Below are 21,001 nucleotides of genomic sequence, written 5' to 3'. Positions count from 1 at the left end.
AAATAGGAAAATGTAAGTCATAATGAAGATATATATCAATAAAACAAACCTTTAAATGACCAAAATTTTGCAAAATAGAAGACAGATTCATAAAACAACTACTGAAGTATATTCAAGGACTTAAAATATTCACAATGAATGAATGAATGAATGAAGCGACTTTCAGCAGATATCCCTTTTTGAAAGAAAAATGGAAGTTATACAGATAAAAAGTAAATAATTGAAAAATTCACTGGAGGTGCTTAGCAGATTAAAAATGAAAGAAATGGAAATAAATGAATTTGAAGATAGGTCAATAGGAATTTTCTAATCTGAAAAATGCAAAGAAAAAGATTTAAAAATAAGAGAATCAGTCTATGGGATATGTCATGCAGTCTGACATTGGTGTAGTTGGAGTATCACAGGCAAAAAAAAAAAAGATAAAAATTATTTCATGAAATAATAGCTAAAAACATTCTAAATTTGTGGAAGAAATAAAAGTTCAGATCCAAAATACTCAAGCAGAACAAATACAAATAAAACCATACCTAGTCATGTTATAGTTGAACAGCTGAATTTTAGAGATAAAATTTTGAAAGCAGCAAGAAAAATACTGTCATATAACATATAAAAAGCATTATGAATGATGTGGGACTTTTCATCATAAGCAATATTTGCCAAGACACAATGAAAGAAATCTTGTGAGTGTTAAAATCTGTCAGCCCAGAATTCTATATCTTGAAAAATTTTAAATGAAAGTGAAAAAACACATATTAAAATGAATAAAAATTAATGGTTAAGAAATGTATACTATAGAAAATAATGAAAAAAATAGCATCAGACTAATAGGTTGTTATACCAGAGAGTAAACTGAATCTACTGAGTAAATATAAAATACTATATATTTTTTCTTCTACTTAAAAAGTACATATAACTCTTTAAAGCAAAAATTACAGGGCCGAGGATATAGCTAGGTGGCACAGTGCCTGCCTGGCAAGTGTAAAGTCCTGAGCTTGATTCCTGATATATATATATATATATATATATATATATATATATATATATATATATATATATATATATATATATATATATATATATATATATATCACATTTAATAGTATATTAATAATAATCAGTTCATGTTAGTTGAACCTGCGTATTTAGTCATACTTTAAAAAGGAAACTCGGGGGCTGGGGAGATAGCTCAGTTGAATAAGTGCTTCCCTGGCAAGCACAAGGGCCTGAGTTCAATCCCCAGCTCTGCCAAAAGAAAAAAAAAAAAAGGAAACTGGACTGAGTTCAATCCCTGATATGCAAAAAATAAAATAACAAGGAAACTGGAGGGGCTGGGGATACAGCTCAGGGGCACAATTATCTGCTTGGCAAGCAAAAGATCCTAAGTTCAATTTCTGTTACCAAAAACAATAGTTATAGAATTGCAAAAAATATTTTTTATTAACATTTAAAAGGGAGGGCCAGGAATATAGCTCAGTGGCACAGTGCCTACCTGTCAAGCACAGACCCTGGGTTCAATTCCTGGTACAAAAAATAAGGTTATGAAGGGAAACAGAAGAGCTAAATTTTTTAAGAATTAATATGGAATAATAGAGGCTGTGGACAGTGCTGGGCCTGCCCTCCATTCCATGATCAAGGTCCAGGTGAATAATGTGGTGGTTCTGGACAACTCGGTCCCCCTTCTGCAACCCATCCCATTCAAGATCACCTTCAAATACATTGAGGACCTGAGCAAAGACTTGGAGTGGAAAATTATCTATGTGGGTTCTGCAGAAAGTGAAGGATATGATCAAGTCTTAGCTCTGCTGTGGTGGGCCCTGTTCCTGCAGGGAGGCCTATGTTTGTATTTCAGGCTGAGGCACCCAGCCCAGGACTTACTCCAGATGCAGATGCAGGTGATGTCACCATGGTGCGAGTTACTTGCACCTATCAAGGTCAAGAATTCATTAGAGTTGGCTATTATGTAAATAACAAATACACCAAGACAGAATTAAAGGAGCGTTCACCTATGAAATCAGACTTCTTCTCTAAGGTTCAAATGAACATTTTGGCATCTACTCCCAGGGTTATAAGATTTCACATTAATTGGGAAGATAACATAGAAAAACTGGAAGATGCAGAGAGCAGTAATCCAAATCTACAGTCACTTCTGTCAACAAAGGCTTTACCTTCAATGTCAAAGGGGTGGTCCATGTTAGAAAACTCATTGAATGTCATGTTAGACTCCCACGTGAACTGCCCATGACCACTGCCATCCCTTTAGTACAAATTAAGCTATTAAAAACAAAACTAGGGGCCAGGGAGATGGCTCAATAGAATAAGCGCTTCCCTGGCAAGCACAAGGGCCTGAGTTCAATCCCCGGTTCTGCAAAAAAAAAAAAAAAAAAAAAAAAATTGTTTACTTAGGGGCTGGTGAGATGGCTCAGTGGTCTAAAGCACCTACTTAGAACAAGCTTAGCAAAGCACAGGGACCACGGTTCAATCCCCCAGCACCACATGCCAGCCAGCCCCGCCCCCTGGTGGGCTGAGCTGGCCACACACACAAATAAATAAATTTTTTAAAAAATAAATAAATAAAAAATAAAAACAAAACTATTTCACTGAAATTCCCTAAATGCATACAAAGGCACAATGTGAAGAATTTCATCCTGTAGAAAGTGTCCAAGACCGCCAGTATTTGAGCAAATTGTAAAATATAAATACAACTATTTTTAAGTTTAAAAAAATGGAATGCTAAAATATATATTTAATATAAAAGAGGGAAGAAAAGAGGAAAATGAATAGCAAAATAGCCTAAATTCAACCATTTTAACAGTTATATTAAATGTAAATGAAATAAGCATTCCATTTAAAAGATACTTCAAACTGGATAGAAAAGCAATACTGAGGTATATACTGTCTCTATGGGAAGCTCTTCAAATACAAATACATGAATTGATAGCCAAATGATCAAAGCAAGAGTAACCATGTTAATATCAGAAAAAAGTAGACTTGAGGTCAAGGGTTATTACTAAAGGTAAGAAGGGGGTATTTCATATTGACAAACAGATCAGCACATAATATATAGCAGGGCTGGGGAGATGGCTTGGCGGTCTAAGTGCCGGCCTGGCAAGCACAAGGACCCAAATTCAATCCCAGATATTACGTGCTGTACTGGTGGCCCAGAAACTGAGTGTGGTGGTGCACGCCTGTAATCCCAGCACTGGGGAGGCTGAGACGAGAGAATCACTATGAGTCTGAACTGCATAGCAAGACCCTGTAAAAAATAAATAAATTTATTTTTTTTAGAAAAAATATATAGTAGCTATATATATATATATATATATATATATATATATATATAAAACCAACAACAGCTTCAAAAATGTATGAAGCAAAAACTGGTAGAATTATAAGGCGAGACAGACAAATCAGTAGTCGTAACTGAAAATTTTAACACTTTAAACATTAATAGAATTGGACACACAGAAGAAACTAGGTACACAGAAGATGTGAATACTACAGAAATCTCAGTAACTTGACCCAACCACTGTAGAATTCGTTTTGAAATGCAAAATGAACATTTAGAGAAAATATATATCGCATCATTAAAAACAAAAAGTAAAAATTTATTTTAACAAATTAAAATATTAAAATGTATGTTTTCTACCACAGTGAAATTAAATTAGGACTTGGTAATAGAATGCTTGAAAGAATCCCAAATATTTGAAAATTTAGCAGTACACAGCTATATTATCTATGAGATGAAGAAATCAAAAGAGAAGTCAAAAATTGTAGGATACAGCAAAACTAATGGGAAATTGCTACAGAGAAAAATCATGATTTAAATGCTTACACAAGAAAGAACACTATAAAATCAGTAAGAACATAAGGTTCTAACTTAAGATGCTTGAAGAAAAAGGAACAAATTAACCCAAAGTAAGAAGAATAACAACAAAGAATAGAAGTTTAATTTTGCTTCTCTTTTATTCACATGTTAAAGGCCAAAAGATGAATCTCTGAAAAAGTTAATTTAAGCCCTGTAAAGACTAATTAGGGAGAGAGAAATCACAAATTAACAGTTACAAGAATGAAAGATACAACTATACTAATCCTATAAATATTGAAGGATTATAAGGTAAAATTAAGGGTAATGTTATAGCATTATGTTTGACATCTTAAGAGAAATTATGACAGCTGCCTAAAATTGACCTGACATTACCTTTGTATTTGTCAAATTCTAAAATATACATATATATGAAAATATGTACATATGTCTCTATGAATGTCTCCATGAATGACTGTCTTATCAAAAATAACAAAACCTCAGGCCTGTATAATTTCAACATTATGTTCTAAGGAAGTGACATCAATTTTATACCAATTCTTTCAGAATATAGAAAGGATTTTTTTTTTAATTTTTATTTTTTGGCTCTGAATGCCCTCAGGGCATGTTTGGCTGGCTTTAGTTGTGGGGATCAAACCACAGCAACCTGAGCCTGACAGCTTTGTTGAAGCAGCCACTTAAAGAACTGAGCTAAGGGGCAGGCCCCCAAGAATACAGAAAGAGAAAGAGCCTTGCCCAACTTATTTTATGAAGGTGGCTCATCTGCTACCAAAACCTGACAAACACGTTGCAACGAAAGTAAATTATAGATCAGTTTCCTCATTAACACATATGCAAAAATCATTAATAAAATATTACCAGTATTATATAAAAATGGTAATATACCTATAATCAAGTAGTATTTTTCTCAGAATTTTAAGGTTAGTCTGACACTTGAAAATCTCTGTAACCTAGCACATTAACAGTACAAGACAAAACATGGATTTTGCAGAAAAATTGATAAAATTTTACAGTTTTACAATTTTTTAGAAGACTAACCAAGTTAGGAAGAAAAGGGAACTCCTTTCAAACTGATAAAGAGCATAGTTAAACCTGACTGCTAACATTAATTAATGATGAAAGACTGGATATTTTACTAATCAAATGAGCAATTGAAAAAGATTGTCTTTTTCTCACCAAGTTTATCTAACATTGTATTGCAGGTCCTAGCAAGTGCAATTAAGCCATAAAAAAGAAATGAACAGCATATATATTGGAAAGGAATAAGTAAAACTATTTTTACTCAAATATGACATGGTTATCTGTCACAGATAAGAAGTCCCAAAGAATTGGAAAGAGAAAATCCTAAAGAATCAACCAAAAAAAAAAAAAAAACCTTGTAGACCCAATAGATGAGTTTAGCAGGAGCACAGGGTATAGGTCACCATATAAAAGTAATTCACAGCAGATGTGATGGCATGTACCTGTAGGCCCAGATTCCTGAGAGACTAATACAGGAGGATCAGTGGAGCCCAGGAGGTCAAAGCCAGCCTGTTTATCCAGTAATAAACAACTAGAAATTAAAATTAAAACAACAGTACCATTTACAGTAGCATTTTTAAAAATAGTTAAGACATGTAGGACTTCTGCTCTATAAACTGTGAAACTTTTTTTTTCCACTACTAAGGATCAAACTCAGGGCCTTTCACATAGTTGGCAAGCACCATACTGTGGAGTTACATTTCTGGCTCAGAATGTTTGAGAACAGTTAACCAAATAAATTGAGAGATACACTGTGTTCGTGGATTGGAATACTCAGTATTGTTAAGGTGTCATTTCTGTTCAAGTCACTATAGATTCAGTGATTCCCAGATGGTATTGTTGTGAAATTGACAAGCTGAATCTTACATGGACCTGCCATGTATCCAGAATAGCCAAAACAGTCTTGAAACTCCTGAAGCTACCAAGTATCTAAAATAACCAAAACAACCTTAAAATCAAAAAAACAAAGTTGGAAAATTCGTATTACCTAATTTCAAGATTTATCATAGCCCAGCATGGTGGTGCATGTCTGTAATCCTGGCACTATGAGGCTGAAGCAGGAGGATTGCCACAAGTTGGAGGCCGGCCAGAACTATATAGGAAGCCCTGTCTCAATAACTAAATAAATAAGTAGACTTAACATAAAGTTATAGTAAACAGTGTGGTTCATGTGTTTTAAAGAAAGATTGCATTGCATTTGTAAATAGTATGAAGCTTTTCTTTTTCCTTTGGTCTTTTGAGACAGGGTCTCGCTATGCAGTTCAGGCTGACCTTGAACTCACTTTGTAGCCCAGGCTGCTAGGCTGATCTCAAGCTCTCAGTAAGCCTCCTGCCTCTGCTTTCTGAGTTGTGGGACCACAGGCATGTGCCACCATACCCAACCCAGTATGAAGCCTTTTTAATGTTGCAATACTGGCCATTTGGTTGAAATCCCTTGGCTGACAAGATGATGGCTTGAACAGCTGAATTGATATTGTCCTCTGATCACTGCAGTAGTACTTATTTGATTGCTTATTGCAGTCTTAATTATAATATTCTATATTTGATTTCTTTAAAAATTCATTTGCTCCTAATTCTCCTTCCAGTTCTGTTACTAGGAGGGAGGGAGAGATAGGCAAACATACATATGAATATATTTGTGTGACATTGATAGACTTAACATTACTGCAGATTGGGGCTGGTGAGATGGCTCAGTGGTCTAAAGCACCTACTTAGAACAAGCTTAGCAAAGCACAGGGACCGCAGTTCAATCCCCCAGCACCACAAGCCAGCCAGCCCCGCCCCCTGGTGGGCTGAGCTGGCCACACACACACACACACACACGCACGCACATAAATAAATAAATAAAATTTAAAAAAAATTACTGCAGATTGTTAATATTTCTGTTGACTTTTGGGAACAAGTCATTTCTGTATTTGTTATTTAGAACCTGACTTAGCACAAGTTCTGGAGTCATGTTGCCTGGGTGCATGATCCTGGTGCCACCACTAATTGTGTGGCATTAGATGAGGTACCTGACCCCTCTCCTTGTCAGTATCTTCACCTACAACACAAGGATAATGATGGCATGACCGCAGCGCTTCAGCATATGTAGTGCTCAGAGTGAGGCTTGACGCTCAGGAAGTGCAGTATCAAAGTTTATTATTACTGCTCAGCTGTCCATATGTTTAGTTCCCACTTCTAGAGCAATAGAACCTCTACCTCCCTTAGGAGTGTAGCCAGGTATAAGAGCCACAAAGACCATGGTGCAAATTTTGTATAGGCAGTATAGAATGTGAGAGAAGCCGCTGATAGGCCGAGAGGTCAGTGCTGTGTGCCCACCTGGCTTGCAGAGGCCTGTGCTTTTCTGCAGTCGTGCTGAGCAGCCTGAGTAGGAATGAGAAAGGAGGATACTTAACGCATACAGGCATAGGACAAGACTGACAAGCTACAGCATCTGGGCCAAATCTGGCCCCTGCATGTGTGGATAAAGAGAACGTTATTAGAAAACAGCCTGGCTAATTTGTTTGCATATTGTCTACAAAAGCAGAGTTGTAACAGCAACTGTGCAGCACCCAGAGCCTGAAATACCTACTCTCTGATCCTTCACAGAAAAGGGGCTGACCACGGCTTGCTAGTTAGATGAGGCAGACTTCAGGGCTGCACAGAGTGGAAAGAAAAAAGCAAGAAAAAGTGACAACAAGGATCTAGAACAGACAAGAAAGGATCCAGTGTCACACAGGCATTGAAAACAGGAGGGAAAGGACTGTTGGATCTATCACCTTGGTCTGTTGCCTCAGCAAGGCCCAGATGTACTTGAGCTAAAGGGAAAAGAAGGGCTGGAAGTAAGTGAGAAGGAAAATAATCCTGGAAATTATTTCAGAGCAGGGCACTTCCGAATGCTGACCTGTTCCAGGTGGCTGAAGGTCTTCATGGCTGAGGAAATCCAGAAGTGAGGAGGCTAGAAGGGAGTCTTCATGAACTGTCACTCAGGATGATGGAGGATAGAGAAAATGATGTCTTTTCTAGATTTGTTTTCAGAAGTACTTATTTATATAAAAGGTCCAATTCTGACATCAACTCTTTGGTGGGTAATGACCTGGGAAAATTATGAAACACTTGCATGCTTGTATTTGAGAGTATCTCAAATAGGAGGCAGCCACCCATGCACTGTAACATTGTGACAGACTTGCTGCAGTGACCTCAGTTGACCCTTCCAAACTAAGGAACATTTGCTGTACCACTTCCTTGCTTCTTTTCAGTTTAATTCAGCTAATTCTGTAGCTCAAACTGTTAGTTTGTCATGCACACTAAGGAGGAAAAATAGTTACTAGATGCTTAGAAGCCAGACATGGTGGCAGACAGCTTTCATTATATTCTTCTAAGCCACATCTGTTTAAAGTATATTCCACTAAAACAGACACTTTCCTTTTCTTCTTTTTTTTTCCAGGTAATAAAACCTGTTCCACAGCTTCCTTTGTGGAATGGTGGTGGGTATCCTCACCAGCCTCCTCCCTTGTTTCTGTCTCATCGGTCCCAGCGTATATGCTCTGCATAGTTTTTCCAATTCCTCTTTGTTAGTAAAAGAAAAAACCTCTCTCTCTCTCTCTCTCTCTCTCTCTCTCTCTCTCTCTCTCTCACACACACACACACACACACACACACACACACACACACACAGAGTATGTATTAACCATGCCTTTTTCCTTTGTGTTTATAAGAGGCTCCAGACCCAGAATACTTAACAGCTTCCCTAAAAGAAAGAAGGAAAGGCTGGGGAGATAGCTTGGTGGTCTCAGTGTCTGCCTGGCAAGCATAAGGATCCAGGTTTGATTCCTAGTACCGCATGCTGTGCTGGCCACTGAAACTGGGCATGGTGGCACACACCTGTAATCCCAGCACTGGGAAAGCTGAGACGGGTATCACTATGAGCTGCGTAGCAAGACCCTGTACAAAATAAATAAAAGATTCAAAAAAAAGGAAGAAGGCAATTGTTAGAAAACAGTCTGCAAAGTGTCCCAGCTAGGCCTGTGCTACTGGCTGGGTAGATGCAGAAGCACCAGGCAGAAAGAGAGTGAGGGACTGCGAGGGGCTGCTCTGCACTGCCAGGGAAGCCAGGGCGCTCCTGGGAACTGGGGACTGCAAGGCACCTGCCTGCTGATACACAGCCGAAAGAGCCCTCTGATTTTTAAGTATGGAAACCAGATTTATACTCTGTAAGGTAAGTGAGAAAATTCGTGTTTAATGCAAAACCTTGGTTTTCCCACGAAAAACTTAACATCAGTGGTTTCCTTCATCTATTTATTTTATGTAAGTTATTTATAAGACAAATATTATGCTTCTTAAACATTGAGATCTAATCCATATAAGGTATATAGCTTAATAGTTCTTAGTCTATCGTCAGAACTGTGCAACTATCACTGCTAACTCTAGAACATTTTCCTCACCCCAAAACGCCTGCACCCATTTTTACGATCATTGACCATTTCCTCATCTCCTGAGTCCTCACAGTCACTGAGTGGACAGTCCTCACAGTCCTGTACCTATGTCTTGCCCATTCTCGACATTGCATGTAAATATTCAGAACATGTAAGTACAATAATATTCAATGTAAGTAGGCCTTTTGCCTAACTTCTCTCATGTAATGTGGTACCTCTAGTTCCTCCTTATTACAGCATATATCAGTACTTAATCCCTTTTTTTTATCCCTTTTTATGCCCCCAAAGATATCCCACTGTATAGATCAGTGGTGACAAACCTTTCAGAGTGTTCAATGATAACAAACGGTGGCCTCTGTGCCATAGGTTCACCACCACTGGTATAGATATACACATTTTATTTATCCATTTATCAACTGAACATTTATGTTGTTTCTACATTTTTGTTCATTATAAATCTGCTGTGGACATTTGTAGAAAATGTCACATTGTTTAGCCACAGACCAAAATTAAAGTAATTTATATATGAACTTGATTGATAGTCATTGTGTAACAGCTAGGAATACCAAAAGAAACGAATTGGAGAATGAAAACAAAAATCTCTCTGTTGTAAAGTGAATAGTCAGCCAGGTACCTTTTTTCAGGAAAATTTATATTTACAGCTAACAAGGATTTTTAAATATTTCTAGACATTCATTTGTTCGTATTTGTAGCACAGTTCTTGTGCATGCCCTTTTCGTTGAAAGCTGTGATATCTTAATTAACTGGTTTAAGATTTATGAACATAAAAAATTAAAACTAACATGTCAGCCTTTGCAGTGATTTTATCAGTGGTGTCTCTGAGTAGGCCTCATACTGGCCTGCACATACCGTAGTAAGAGTGTGAAGTGCATCCATCTGTTGCGTCTTACTTGAAATGTTTGTTGCATGCCCATGTTAAATAGGGCGTATGAAGAGGAGGAATGTTAATAGGATGCCCAGACCACTTCTGTAGTGAGACAGAAAAGGGGACCCAAACAGGTGCAGAGGTGTGCCCTAAAGAGCAGCTCAAGTGTAGGTGCAGCTTTGGGGTGTTTGGAAACAGAAGTCAGCCAGTGTGCACAGTTCGCAGTGATGCCTTTCATGAGCAGGGGCGTGACGCAGCATTGCTCAGGCTTCAGAACTGCAAACAAGGGGAAGCTGTGGAGCTAGCAGCGGTAGCCACAGTGCAAAAAGGTGGACAGAGTAGGAGCAGTGGTTCTCCGGCTTCGGCAGACCTCATGGAAGGCCTGGAGTCTTGTTGAAACTCAGTTTCCTGGGCCCAGCCCCCAGTTTACTTTTCAGTAGGCCTGGGGTGTGGTCTAAGAACCTCATTTCTCATGTGTAGCATGAACTAGTGGCATAAAGTGAATCCTGGAATTTTCAGTCACATCATGTGTGTCTAACATAACTGTATTGTCTTTGTGTGTGTGATAACACCATGTTAACATTTAACTCAAATACTACTTCTTGATCTACTTAATTGTTTCATATTAAATCTTCCTTTCTGACCAAGCAAACTCACATTCTATTTCTAGGGTAGTTTCCTGTTTCTAGGGTCGTTTCTAGCAAGTACATCTGGGGTCCTAGACTCTTGGAGTCTCATGGAAACATGATTCTGCTGCCTTATTCAGGAAGCCTTCCTGCCAGTCATTTAAGCTGTATTTGAGTTCTGTGAGTCAAAGTCTCCATTTCCCAAAACAGCATGCTTCATATGTTGAAAATCATAACTGGGGCTGGGGAGAAGGCTCAGTAGAATAAGCACTTGCCTGGGAAGCTCAAGGTCCTGAGTTCAATCCCCTGCACCATAAAAATAAATAAATGAATAAATAAAAAATAAATAACTGTTAGAAAGCTCTCCTTTGTGAATTGGGCAGACAGATGTTTTTCTAAAACTTTCATCTATTGATCACTGTTCTAACTCATGCACAGTAAGAGAAATTATATTACTACCAAGATTTTATAACTATCTTCAGATAATTAAATGTGGCCTTTCATTCTTCCACCATCCTTTTTTGGGACAAAGATTAACTAATGCCTGTCACCACTCATTATAGATAAGATGTCAGGTCCCCACACTATCCTTGTTTGCCCGCCTTCTTTGTATTGAGAATTTTACATAATTCTGTAATAAGTAAAAATAATTTTAGGATAGTTAAATAGTGTTGTAGAGATAGAGTCTAGTAGTTAAGATCATATGCATGCTTTGTCACTGGAAATACGTGAATTTGAATCCTCTGTCTTCCTGTTTAGCATTATGGTCTTGGGAAAGATTTCTAGCTTCTTTGAGATCCTTTGGCCTCATATTTACATTGAGGTTATAAAACCTCCATATCTGGTGCTGTCTTGATCAGTGTTCTGTTGCTATAACAAAATACATTGAGGCTAGGTACTTTATCAATAAAAGGGGTTTGTTTAGCTCACAGTTTTGAATATTTGATAGCATGGCATCTGCATCTGTTCAGTCCTGACAAGCACCTTCTTGGCTGCCTCACAACACAGTAGATAGCATCATGGTGGGAGTAGAGTGAGACAAGAGGCCACTGACAGGTTCTGGCTCAGACTTGCTATTTCATAGCTGCTCAATCCTATGGCAATTAACCTGGCTTCTGTGAGGAGGGCATTAGTCCCTTCTGAAGGCAGCATCTTCCCCTGGGCCTCACCACTTAAAGGTTCCACCATCTCTTCACATTGCCATTCTGGGGACCAGTCTACCAACTTATGAACTGTGAGGGACAAGCCACATCTACAGCAGATACTAAATAGAATTAGAAAACAGCTATTTGAAAAGCACTTAAATCCTTAGACTTTGCCCTGCCAGGGAGCTGAATAGTTACCCTAAATACCCATCACCTGCCTGGGCCCAGATGGAATCTGGAGATTATTTTCTGGAGAGAGTAGACGGAGGGTTTCAGAAATGAGAGATGTTAGAGATCATTGAGGTGGGTGCCATAATCCAGACTCCAGGAAGAGGTGGCCATTACCCAGACCACAGGCTAGGCGGGTAGCCCCCTTTCACTATTGGTTTCCAACCACCTTGGCAGCCAGACCTTTGCCTACTAAGCAGGTAACAGCAAATTGTTCCTGTAAGAATTTGAACTGCTTCATGGGGGGAAAAAACGGAGCTATTCCTATAGGTAGCTCAGTAACAACCCACCTGAATGACTATGCACTGAGCCTCAAAGATGGCAAGCCCCACACTCACATTCCAAGCTTCTCTTCAGCTTTTTCATCCCATTCTTAATAGTAAGCAGACATGGAGTACCAGACATCTAAAAAAAAAAAAAACCTATAGACTAGTGAGGCAAAACAAAATAATTTGGAGAAAACAGGTTACACTATGAAGGGGAAAAAAACCTTGAAACAACTCATCTTTACTATCCTCAAAGAGATAAGAAAATTCAGTGTAACCAAAAAACAAGAACAGGATGTTGCAAGAAGAATTTCTGAGAACAACAGAAAAGTACTTGGAAGTTAAAATTTACAGTAGCAGAAATGAGAAACTCGGTGGTAGAATTGGAAGCAAAAGTTGACAAAATCTCCAACAAAGTAGAGCACAAGAGACACAGGTAGGAACAATAGGGGGACATATAGGAAATTCGAAGATTAGTCCACTAGATCTAAGACTTGGATAAGAGAAGGTTCAGGAAGAGAAAAATGATTGAATCCTTTGAGAAATGTTTGAAGGAAATGAGTTGCCTATTTGAAAGTTCTGCTTTCAATGACCTAAGTGAATGAAATTCATCCTAGTTTAAGGCACAGCATTCAGAAGCTGCAGAACACCAGGGCCAAAGAGGAAGTTCTCCAAAGCTTCAGAGGCAACACGGTATATACACTTAATAAGAATTAATATAATGCCAACTCTTGAATACTGGAAGTGAGAAGAGGGTAAAGTGTGACCTTCGAAATCCTGAAAGAACATAATATCTGCCTAGAATTATTTATCCAGCCAATCTATCATTAAGCCTAAAAGTAGAGTCCATTTTCAGACACAAAGGTCTAAACCTTTACCTTGTATTCATCCTTTTCATTGACCACCTGGCAGATGTGTTAACCCAAGTGTGAGAGAAACAAGCAGAAGGACACTGATGATAGAGAAGATAGAGACCTTGCTGCAGAGGGTAGGGAAGGGACGTGTAGATGACACCCAGGCACAGCAAGGTAGAGTGCAGCAGTGTCACTTGGGACACGAATATGCAAGGCTTTCCTCTGCAGCGTGCCCACTAACATTATAGCATCTGTTTAATCCAATGATAGGGTATCCCGATTTGCCTGACCCACATCCTGCCGTGTGCTTGGCTTATCTTGACCACGTGCAATGAAGTTCCTGCTTTCCCTTTCATGTCCTGCTGCTGCACCAGCTTAGAATAATTATTTCATCCTCAAAAAAGTTTGTGATTAGAATTTTTCCTGAAAACTGGGGGTGGGCCACACAGGGCACTCACAGGCAAAAAATAGAAAGTGGCCACATACCCTGGCCATATTTTTATCAAAGTTCCAATTTAGAAGGGACAGGAAGATTTAGAACAAAACACGATACAGATAAGTCTTGCTTGCTAAGGAGGAAGCATCAGTTTTCCTGTTCTCTGACTTGCAATGAGGAGGTCTGGCTAAAGTACCAAGTTTAGATGAAGTCCAGAGATTAGGGAACTGGCTTTGACCAGTTTTTTCAGTCTGTCCACAAACAAATGCAAATAGATATTCCACTAAGGAAAAAAAATGTTCTAAAATGTTTTAAAAGGCCGTTTAGGGGCCAGTGAGATGGCTCAATAGAATAAGCGCTTCCCTGGCAAGCACAAGGGCCTGAGTTCAGTCCCCAGTTCTGCCAAACAACAACAACAACAAAAAAAAAAAACGTTTATCACCAGGCCAACAAGAGTTCAGTGGACTAAAGTGTCTGCTTAGGCAAGCACAGAGACTGCGGTTAGATCTCCGGCACCATAGGCCAGGCCAGGCCCGCACCCAAGGTGCGCCAAGCTGGCCGCAGAGTCCAGACGTGGTGGCACCCGTCTGTATTCCCAGCGCTGGGGAGGATCACTGTGAGTCTCAGCTGCACAGTGAGACCCTGTGACAACCCAAGGACATTAAAAGAAAGAAGGATGTTTATCACCTGATAGGATACTATCAGTTTCTCAGAATTTTAAGTGTGCTAATAGACCAGTTAAAGTCCTGACACGTGGCGCAGTGTGCCATTTTCCCAGTCTTACTTGACCACAAAGCCCTGTTTCACAAAAACATTTAACATCTTAACACACTGTTCCTCCGAAGCGTTTTGGGAATCATGATTTAGAATGAAGTGTGAAAAAAAGACATTTAATGTGATTTTGCCTGAAAAAGATTTTTTCTCAAATCTTTAAATTTACAGAAAACAGATTTAGAATGCTTTTTATGTTGCAGTTTATTGGTAAGAAAAATGATTCCATGTGAGTGCTAAAGTGTTCTGAACTTCAGCTGGGTTGGACTCCAGCTTTGACTGTATTTGACCACAAAGAGGAAAAGACTGATTTCACTAATCTCATTAGTTGGTCATTTATTTTGTCGTCGTCATCTAATGGGGGGGTGAAAGACTAAGTTACAGGTTTCTCAGACTGTCTACTTTAAATACCAAAACTTACAGTGCTGGCAGTCAGTAGAATGGAGTTTAATACTTTTCTCTCTGATGTAGTTTACAGTAGTGTAAAAATATGTTTGGGCAGGGTTTGGAAGTCAAGATGAATATTGATAATCCTATTTTAGGTTCATTTCCATGGTATTATTGATATATAATACATCTGTAGATTTTCTCAGTTCCCTGCTTTGGATTTTTTAAGGCTTATTATGAATATTTAACATTTAAAATTCTAAGTAGTTTATATTGAGACCTTCCAGATAGACTTTTACATTAAATTATTCTATTACTCTCATTTGTATGTTACATAAATCTTTCTCTCTCATTTATGTATTTTAGTTTCAACTACCTCTGAGAGAACATCGTCCTTTTCTGCTTCCTCCGTGTCACCTCCTGATGCAGCCCCTCCGGAGAAGCCAGTTCTCCACTTCTCCGTAGACCTGCCCCAGCCTTCCTTGTGGGCTCTGCCACATCCACAGTGGTCTTCTACTTTCATTAAACATGAAGATAAGACCACCAGGGCCCACCACCCCTTCACGCCTAGGGGCCTGATGTCTTCTGATGAAGAGGAAGATGACAATCTCAACCTGCTGGAAATGCTTCCAGATAGTTCTGATTCTGTTAAAAATCAGATGAGTCATATTTCCAGTAGTAACTGGGTAGCTTTTCCCACCCAAAATGTAGACAGCATTCCCTCCTGCTCTGATTTTCAGCCAACCAAAGTAAACCTGCCTAGGGAACCTGATGACACAAATAGCTCCGTTAAAGTACTTTTAGGGGAGGTGAAAAGTGCAATCATAAGACTCCATGAAGATCTGAGCACAGTGATACAGGAGCTCAGTGTCATCAACAGCCACCTGGTAAGCATGAGTGGGAGCAGCCTGCAGGTCAGCAAACCCTTGTAGACTTCTCAGTCCAATCAAATCTAACAGTCTCAATAGTCATTTTGATAGAATTCATGTGTTTCCACTCTGGAAAACACTTAGGAAGTTAACATTTTATAGATTCTCCTTACTATGGGGGAAGGGTGGTGGTATGATTTTTCTTGACAGGTTTATTAGCAAGTATCTTTCAGCCAGGCATGGTGGGCACACCTGTAAACCCAGCACTCTGGGAGGCTGAGACAGGAGGATCACAAGTTCAAGACCACCTTAGATGACTCAGTGGAACCCTGTCTCAGAATTTAAAGATTAAAAGGGGCTGGAGATAATAATTCAATGCCAAGGCCCTGGGTTCATTCGCCAGCATGAGGAATATCAAACCAGTAAATTCATTTGCATAGTTTATTTTCCAAAGAGAAGTCACCTTTGATAATTTCCAATTTGTATGTTAGTTCACTTGAAACTGAGCAGAATTTCATTCTTCCATGCTTTGTATTAGTAACAAATGGTGTTAAACATTAGTGAAAGATGAGCCAGGCCTTCAAGCTGCAAACAGCTCTTTGAGAGCTGTTGGGTATGTGAACAGCGAGAAGCCCTTTCTTTTTCCACTGTCTGGAGCCTCAGTGTTAACAAGCCTCTGCCTTGACCGAGGTGCTTTGAGTTTGGAGCGTTGGTTTCATGTGCTCTCTTGAAAGTTTCAGATTCTGCAAAACAATGCCAGAAATCTTTTCCTTTCAGATGTCATGGTGTTGATCATTAAGTTGAAATAAGTAGGACATGGGACGTATGTTTTTATTGTTAGCATACTTTGTAAAGTGAATTCAAATGTATACTTTTTCCTTCTATTTTAAAAATAAATTTTTTTCAACTTATGTGTATCTTTTTAATTTGCTAAGATAGTCTTTCAAATAGAAATATTTTGATTATTTGTGGGCAAAATGACCTAGTTTGGGGATTACAGCCAGTGATTCCCAACCCAGCTAAACACTAGAATCACCATAGAAGCTTTCATTTTGTTTTATATTTGTTTGAGAGAATCGTTCAACAGGCTCCATGTTCCCATCAACAGTGACCAACTCAAGGCTAAAATAATCCCTGATTATTTTGAAGAAATGTGGAACATTTTAAAAATAGACTGATGCCCGAGTCCTTTTCCCTGACAAAGTGAAACTGGTTTTCATCTTACAGTCTTGTCTAGGAGATAGACAGAACTGTCAGTGGACAAAAAAGAGAACATTTGGCTTTTTTTTTTTTTTTTTTAGAAATGGCAGGGAGGTGAGTGTGGCTGATTAGATTCTACTCTGAACTGGAAATTATGGTGGATTTGGGTACAAAATGACATAGTGGACTTAGATTCTAAATGATCACTCTGGCTTTGGCAGAAGTGTGGTACAGGGACATGGGATGAGGCAGGTAAGCCACGTAGAAAGCTGTCGCAGGTAAGAGCTAGTGGTAGCTCAGAGCAGGGGTGGCATCGTAGAGGCCAGAAATGGGAGTTGGTTTAGAGGCTCCCTGGTGGGTTGAAAAAATACTTGAAAGAGAGGACTTGAGGATGAACTTGAGGTACTGGACTAAGCAAATGAAATTCAAGATGAAGTTGCCATCAACTGAGTTGAGGAAGGATGCAGGTAGAAAAACTTTTGAGTTCCTTTTTGGATTTGTTAAATTTAAGGTCTATTAGATGACCAAGTGGAGATGTTAATTACACACTTAGATGTGACAGTTGAGTTTTAAAAAGAGGTCTGGATTGGAGTGAAGGCTGAGAGACAGTACCTGGTCATTGAAGGCCTGCGACTGAATGAAATCTCCACCAGAATGAGGGTGATCGTGGAAGGAAGCTAAGGCCCAAACCTTCTGCCTTCACAGGCTGTGAGATGAGCAAGAAGTGGAGGAGCCCGAGAGCGGGCACAGGTGAGCCAGCACCAAGGGAGCACTCAGCAGCGAGGTGCACCGGGGGTGGGCAGCAGGCATCAAACGCCATGGGCCCTTCCCACAGATTGAGCAGCTAGTAACTTCTGTCCACGGTTGCTTCACCTCCCTCCCTCACTAAACGTGTTTGTGTCTGCATACACATCCTGTACATCCAGATATATTTCCCTGAGTCATTTGAAAGTGACAGACATGACACTCTGCTCTTCAACATGTCATGTGAATAAGGGCTGCTGTTTTCCTGTCTACCTTTCTACTAACCAGTTCGCTCTCCAGCTGTGTCTAGTCTTTTTCTTAAATCACTGTCAGGTTTTTAGTTATTTTTTTTTATTTCCAGAATTCTGTGTTCTCTTAACATCTGCTCTATTTTCATGGATTCATGTTTGTTGCAGATTATTTTAAGCATTTCTTTACTAGTGAGAAAAATAAGCAAATCAATACAGAATTCTGGCGAGTTAACTAGAGCATATTTTATTAGCAAACTAGAACAGTTGAATATATTCATTTAAAACCACATTTTCGAGGCCAGCCAAATAGCTCAGCGGATTAAAGCACCTGCAAGCAGGAACAGGGGCTGGGAGTTTGATCCCCAGGCCTGTCATGCCAGCCCCACCCCTGGGTCGCGCTGAGACGCTGACTGGGCATGATGGTGCGCTCCTGTAATCCCAGCTCTTGGGAGGTTGTAAACAGGTGGATCAGTACGAGTCCGAACTAGTAGTGAGACTCTGAACACCCTGTAGGCCCTTCCCTAAAATACAAAAATAAAAATAAAACCTCATTTTCTTTTACATGGCTATATCCCACAAAGTTTTTTTTAAATGGAGATACAAACCATATACCATGAAATGTACCCTTTATGACGTACAATTTGGAGGGTTTTAGTATACCATATTTACAAGATTGGTCAGCCATCACCTCTGTGTGAAACATTTTCATCACCACAGAAGTCACCTGCTGCTGTTAGCGGCCACTGACCATCTCCCCTTCCTCTAAGTCCCTGGGAATCACAAATTTCTCCCTCCGTGCCTTTATCTACTTTGAATATTTCATAGAAATGGAATCAGGTGGCTTTTTTTATCTGGCTTCTTCCATTTTGCTTAATATTGTTGAGGCTCATCCATGATATGCCATGTATTTCTGCAAATCTTTTATAGCTGAATAACATGTTGTATAGATACACTATCTTTTGTTCATTAGTTGGTGGATATTCAGGTTATTTACACTTTTGCTGTTATGAATAATGCTGTATAAATATTTGTGTGAATGGGTTTCCAGTTCACTTAGATTCATGCCTAAGAATGGAATTGTTGGGTCAGAAGGTGTTTAACTTTTTGAGAAACTGCCAAACTACTTTTCAAAGTGGCTGCATCACATTATCATAAGTTTTAGCATAAAATATTTTCATTGTTCTCTATCTTAAAGTACATTCTGGTTCCTATTATAAAGCAGCAGAGCAGTGTATTTCCAATTTTCAAAGCATACTGGACTTTCTGACAAACTTAACACCTGGATTTGGGAGTCTATTTTTGTTGTCTGTTGTTCCTGCTGGATTAAGCGCACAATACTGTTTCCTTGCGGTTATCTTTATTTGTTGGTCATGATACTTGAATAATCATTGGTATAAATAATACAAGGCCTTGTTTTTTGCTTTTGCTATTTACACTGGTTAGATAAATCAAGATCATGGCTTCAGGTTCTCCAAAACGCCAATCTAATCCCAGATGGAAGTCTTCATAAGAGACAGTTCTTTTCCAGCTGTCATCACTAGCCATTGGGTATCACTTTATTGTACAGAACATCTATGTTAGACTTCTCACCTTGTATGAGGTGGTTTCTGTTCCTGTCACCTTTCAGTGCCAGCCAATGCACCTGGCTTCTGTGATCATTCTCTTCTCAGCTCTGCCCTATCTTTTAAAGTACTACCTCTGTGGGGGCCAGCCAGATAGCTCAGCGGATTAAAGCGCCTGCTTAGACGCAGGGACCAGGGTTCGATCCCCAGCATGGGTGGTGTGCTGGCCTCGCCCCTGGGGCACACAGAGACAGTGACTGAGACTGGGCATGGTGGCACATACATGTAGTCCCAGCGCTTTGGAGGCTAAAAGCATGAGGATCACTATGAGTCTGATCTGTGTAGTGAGACCCTGTAGACACAGTACTAAATATATTAAAAATAAAAATAAATAGTACCTGTGTGGCTCTGTACAAAGCCCTGGGAACATGTGGGAGCAAAACCAGATCCAATGCCTGTTCTCAGAGAGCTTGAGCCCTACGGTGTTGGAGAAATTTGACAGATTACTCAAATCATTTCCCAAAATGTAAAAGTCTAATTTGTTTTGGGAAGGTATGATTTAACCTGGTCAGGCAATTTGGGAAAATTTTGAGGAAGTAATCTTTGAGCCAAACTATGAATTCTAGGATTATTAAAATAAACACACTTGCAAGGAGGTGCAGGGGCTGGAGGCTTGATCACCAGGCCTGCCGTGCCAGCCCCGCCCCCGCGCTCCCCGGACATGCTGAAATGGCAGTTGAGACTGGGTGTGGTGGCACGTGCCTGTAATCCCAGCTCTTGGGAGGCTGTAAACCGTCAGATCACTATGAGTCCGATCTAGTAGTGAGACCCTGAACACCCTGTAGACCCTTCCCTAAAATACTAAAATGAAAAATAAACACACTGATAGCATATAGAGCAAATAAACATTTATGAATTAAAGTAGGCTGTAAAGATGACATCTTCTGCCTTTCTTCTTACATCTGGGAGATTGACTAGTCTCACCTAGGCTGTGGCCTTATGTGTAGGAGGATACAGGGTCTCCTTTTTGCGCTGGCTCTCAGACTTCTTAGCTGTACGTTGCTAAATGGAGAGTACAAAGCCTGCGGAGGTGCAGCATTCCTTCCTGCCCACCCACCTCCCCCAGACTTACGTCAGGAATCTTGAATGCTCAGAGCAACCCCGAAATTAAGGCAGCAAAAACCATCCCTTTCAGAAGTTCCTCACTTATGTGCTTACGGCACACACTTAGTCGGTCCACATTCTAACTAGGTCTTCCATAGCTCACATTTTAATACAGTCCTTTATTAATTAGTGTAATTAACAAGCACTTATTTGAGTATTTAGCCAACTCCATTAAATGCATAGAACAAACTTGGCTTAAATTAAGAGTGGGTATATTCTGATTGACTTTGTAATTATCTCAGATTAAAAATACTTCACTAGATGTTACTCAAGTATTTTCATTTGAAGTGGAAGGGGTTATGCGGCAGTTATAAAAATATTTAAGTTTACTGTCAAAATACTCATGTGTTC

The 21,001-nt window shown here is 39.4% G+C and overlaps 1 protein-coding gene and 1 pseudogene across 1 annotated transcript in view; both read left to right on the top strand.

Moving 5' to 3' along the window:
- Enthd1 (ENTH domain containing 1) overlaps positions 1-15,792 on the top strand; it is a 137,093-nt gene extending 121,301 nt beyond the window's left edge. The window contains exon 5 of the mRNA XM_004634699.1: positions 15,227-15,792. Coding sequence (XP_004634756.1) covers positions 15,227-15,792 — 566 coding nt within the window. The remainder of the gene's footprint in view (positions 1-15,226) is intronic.
- On the top strand, positions 1,626-2,242 carry LOC111817610 (annotated as a pseudogene).
- Positions 15,793-21,001: the final 5,209 nt, after the last annotated feature.

Source organism: Octodon degus, unplaced genomic scaffold (assembly GCF_000260255.1).
Source record: "Octodon degus isolate 3935 unplaced genomic scaffold, OctDeg1.0 scaffold00064, whole genome shotgun sequence".
Taxonomy (NCBI): domain Eukaryota; kingdom Metazoa; phylum Chordata; class Mammalia; order Rodentia; family Octodontidae; genus Octodon; species Octodon degus.
Note: the sequence above shows the minus strand (reverse complement) of the source record. Positions and strands in the feature narration are given on the sequence as shown.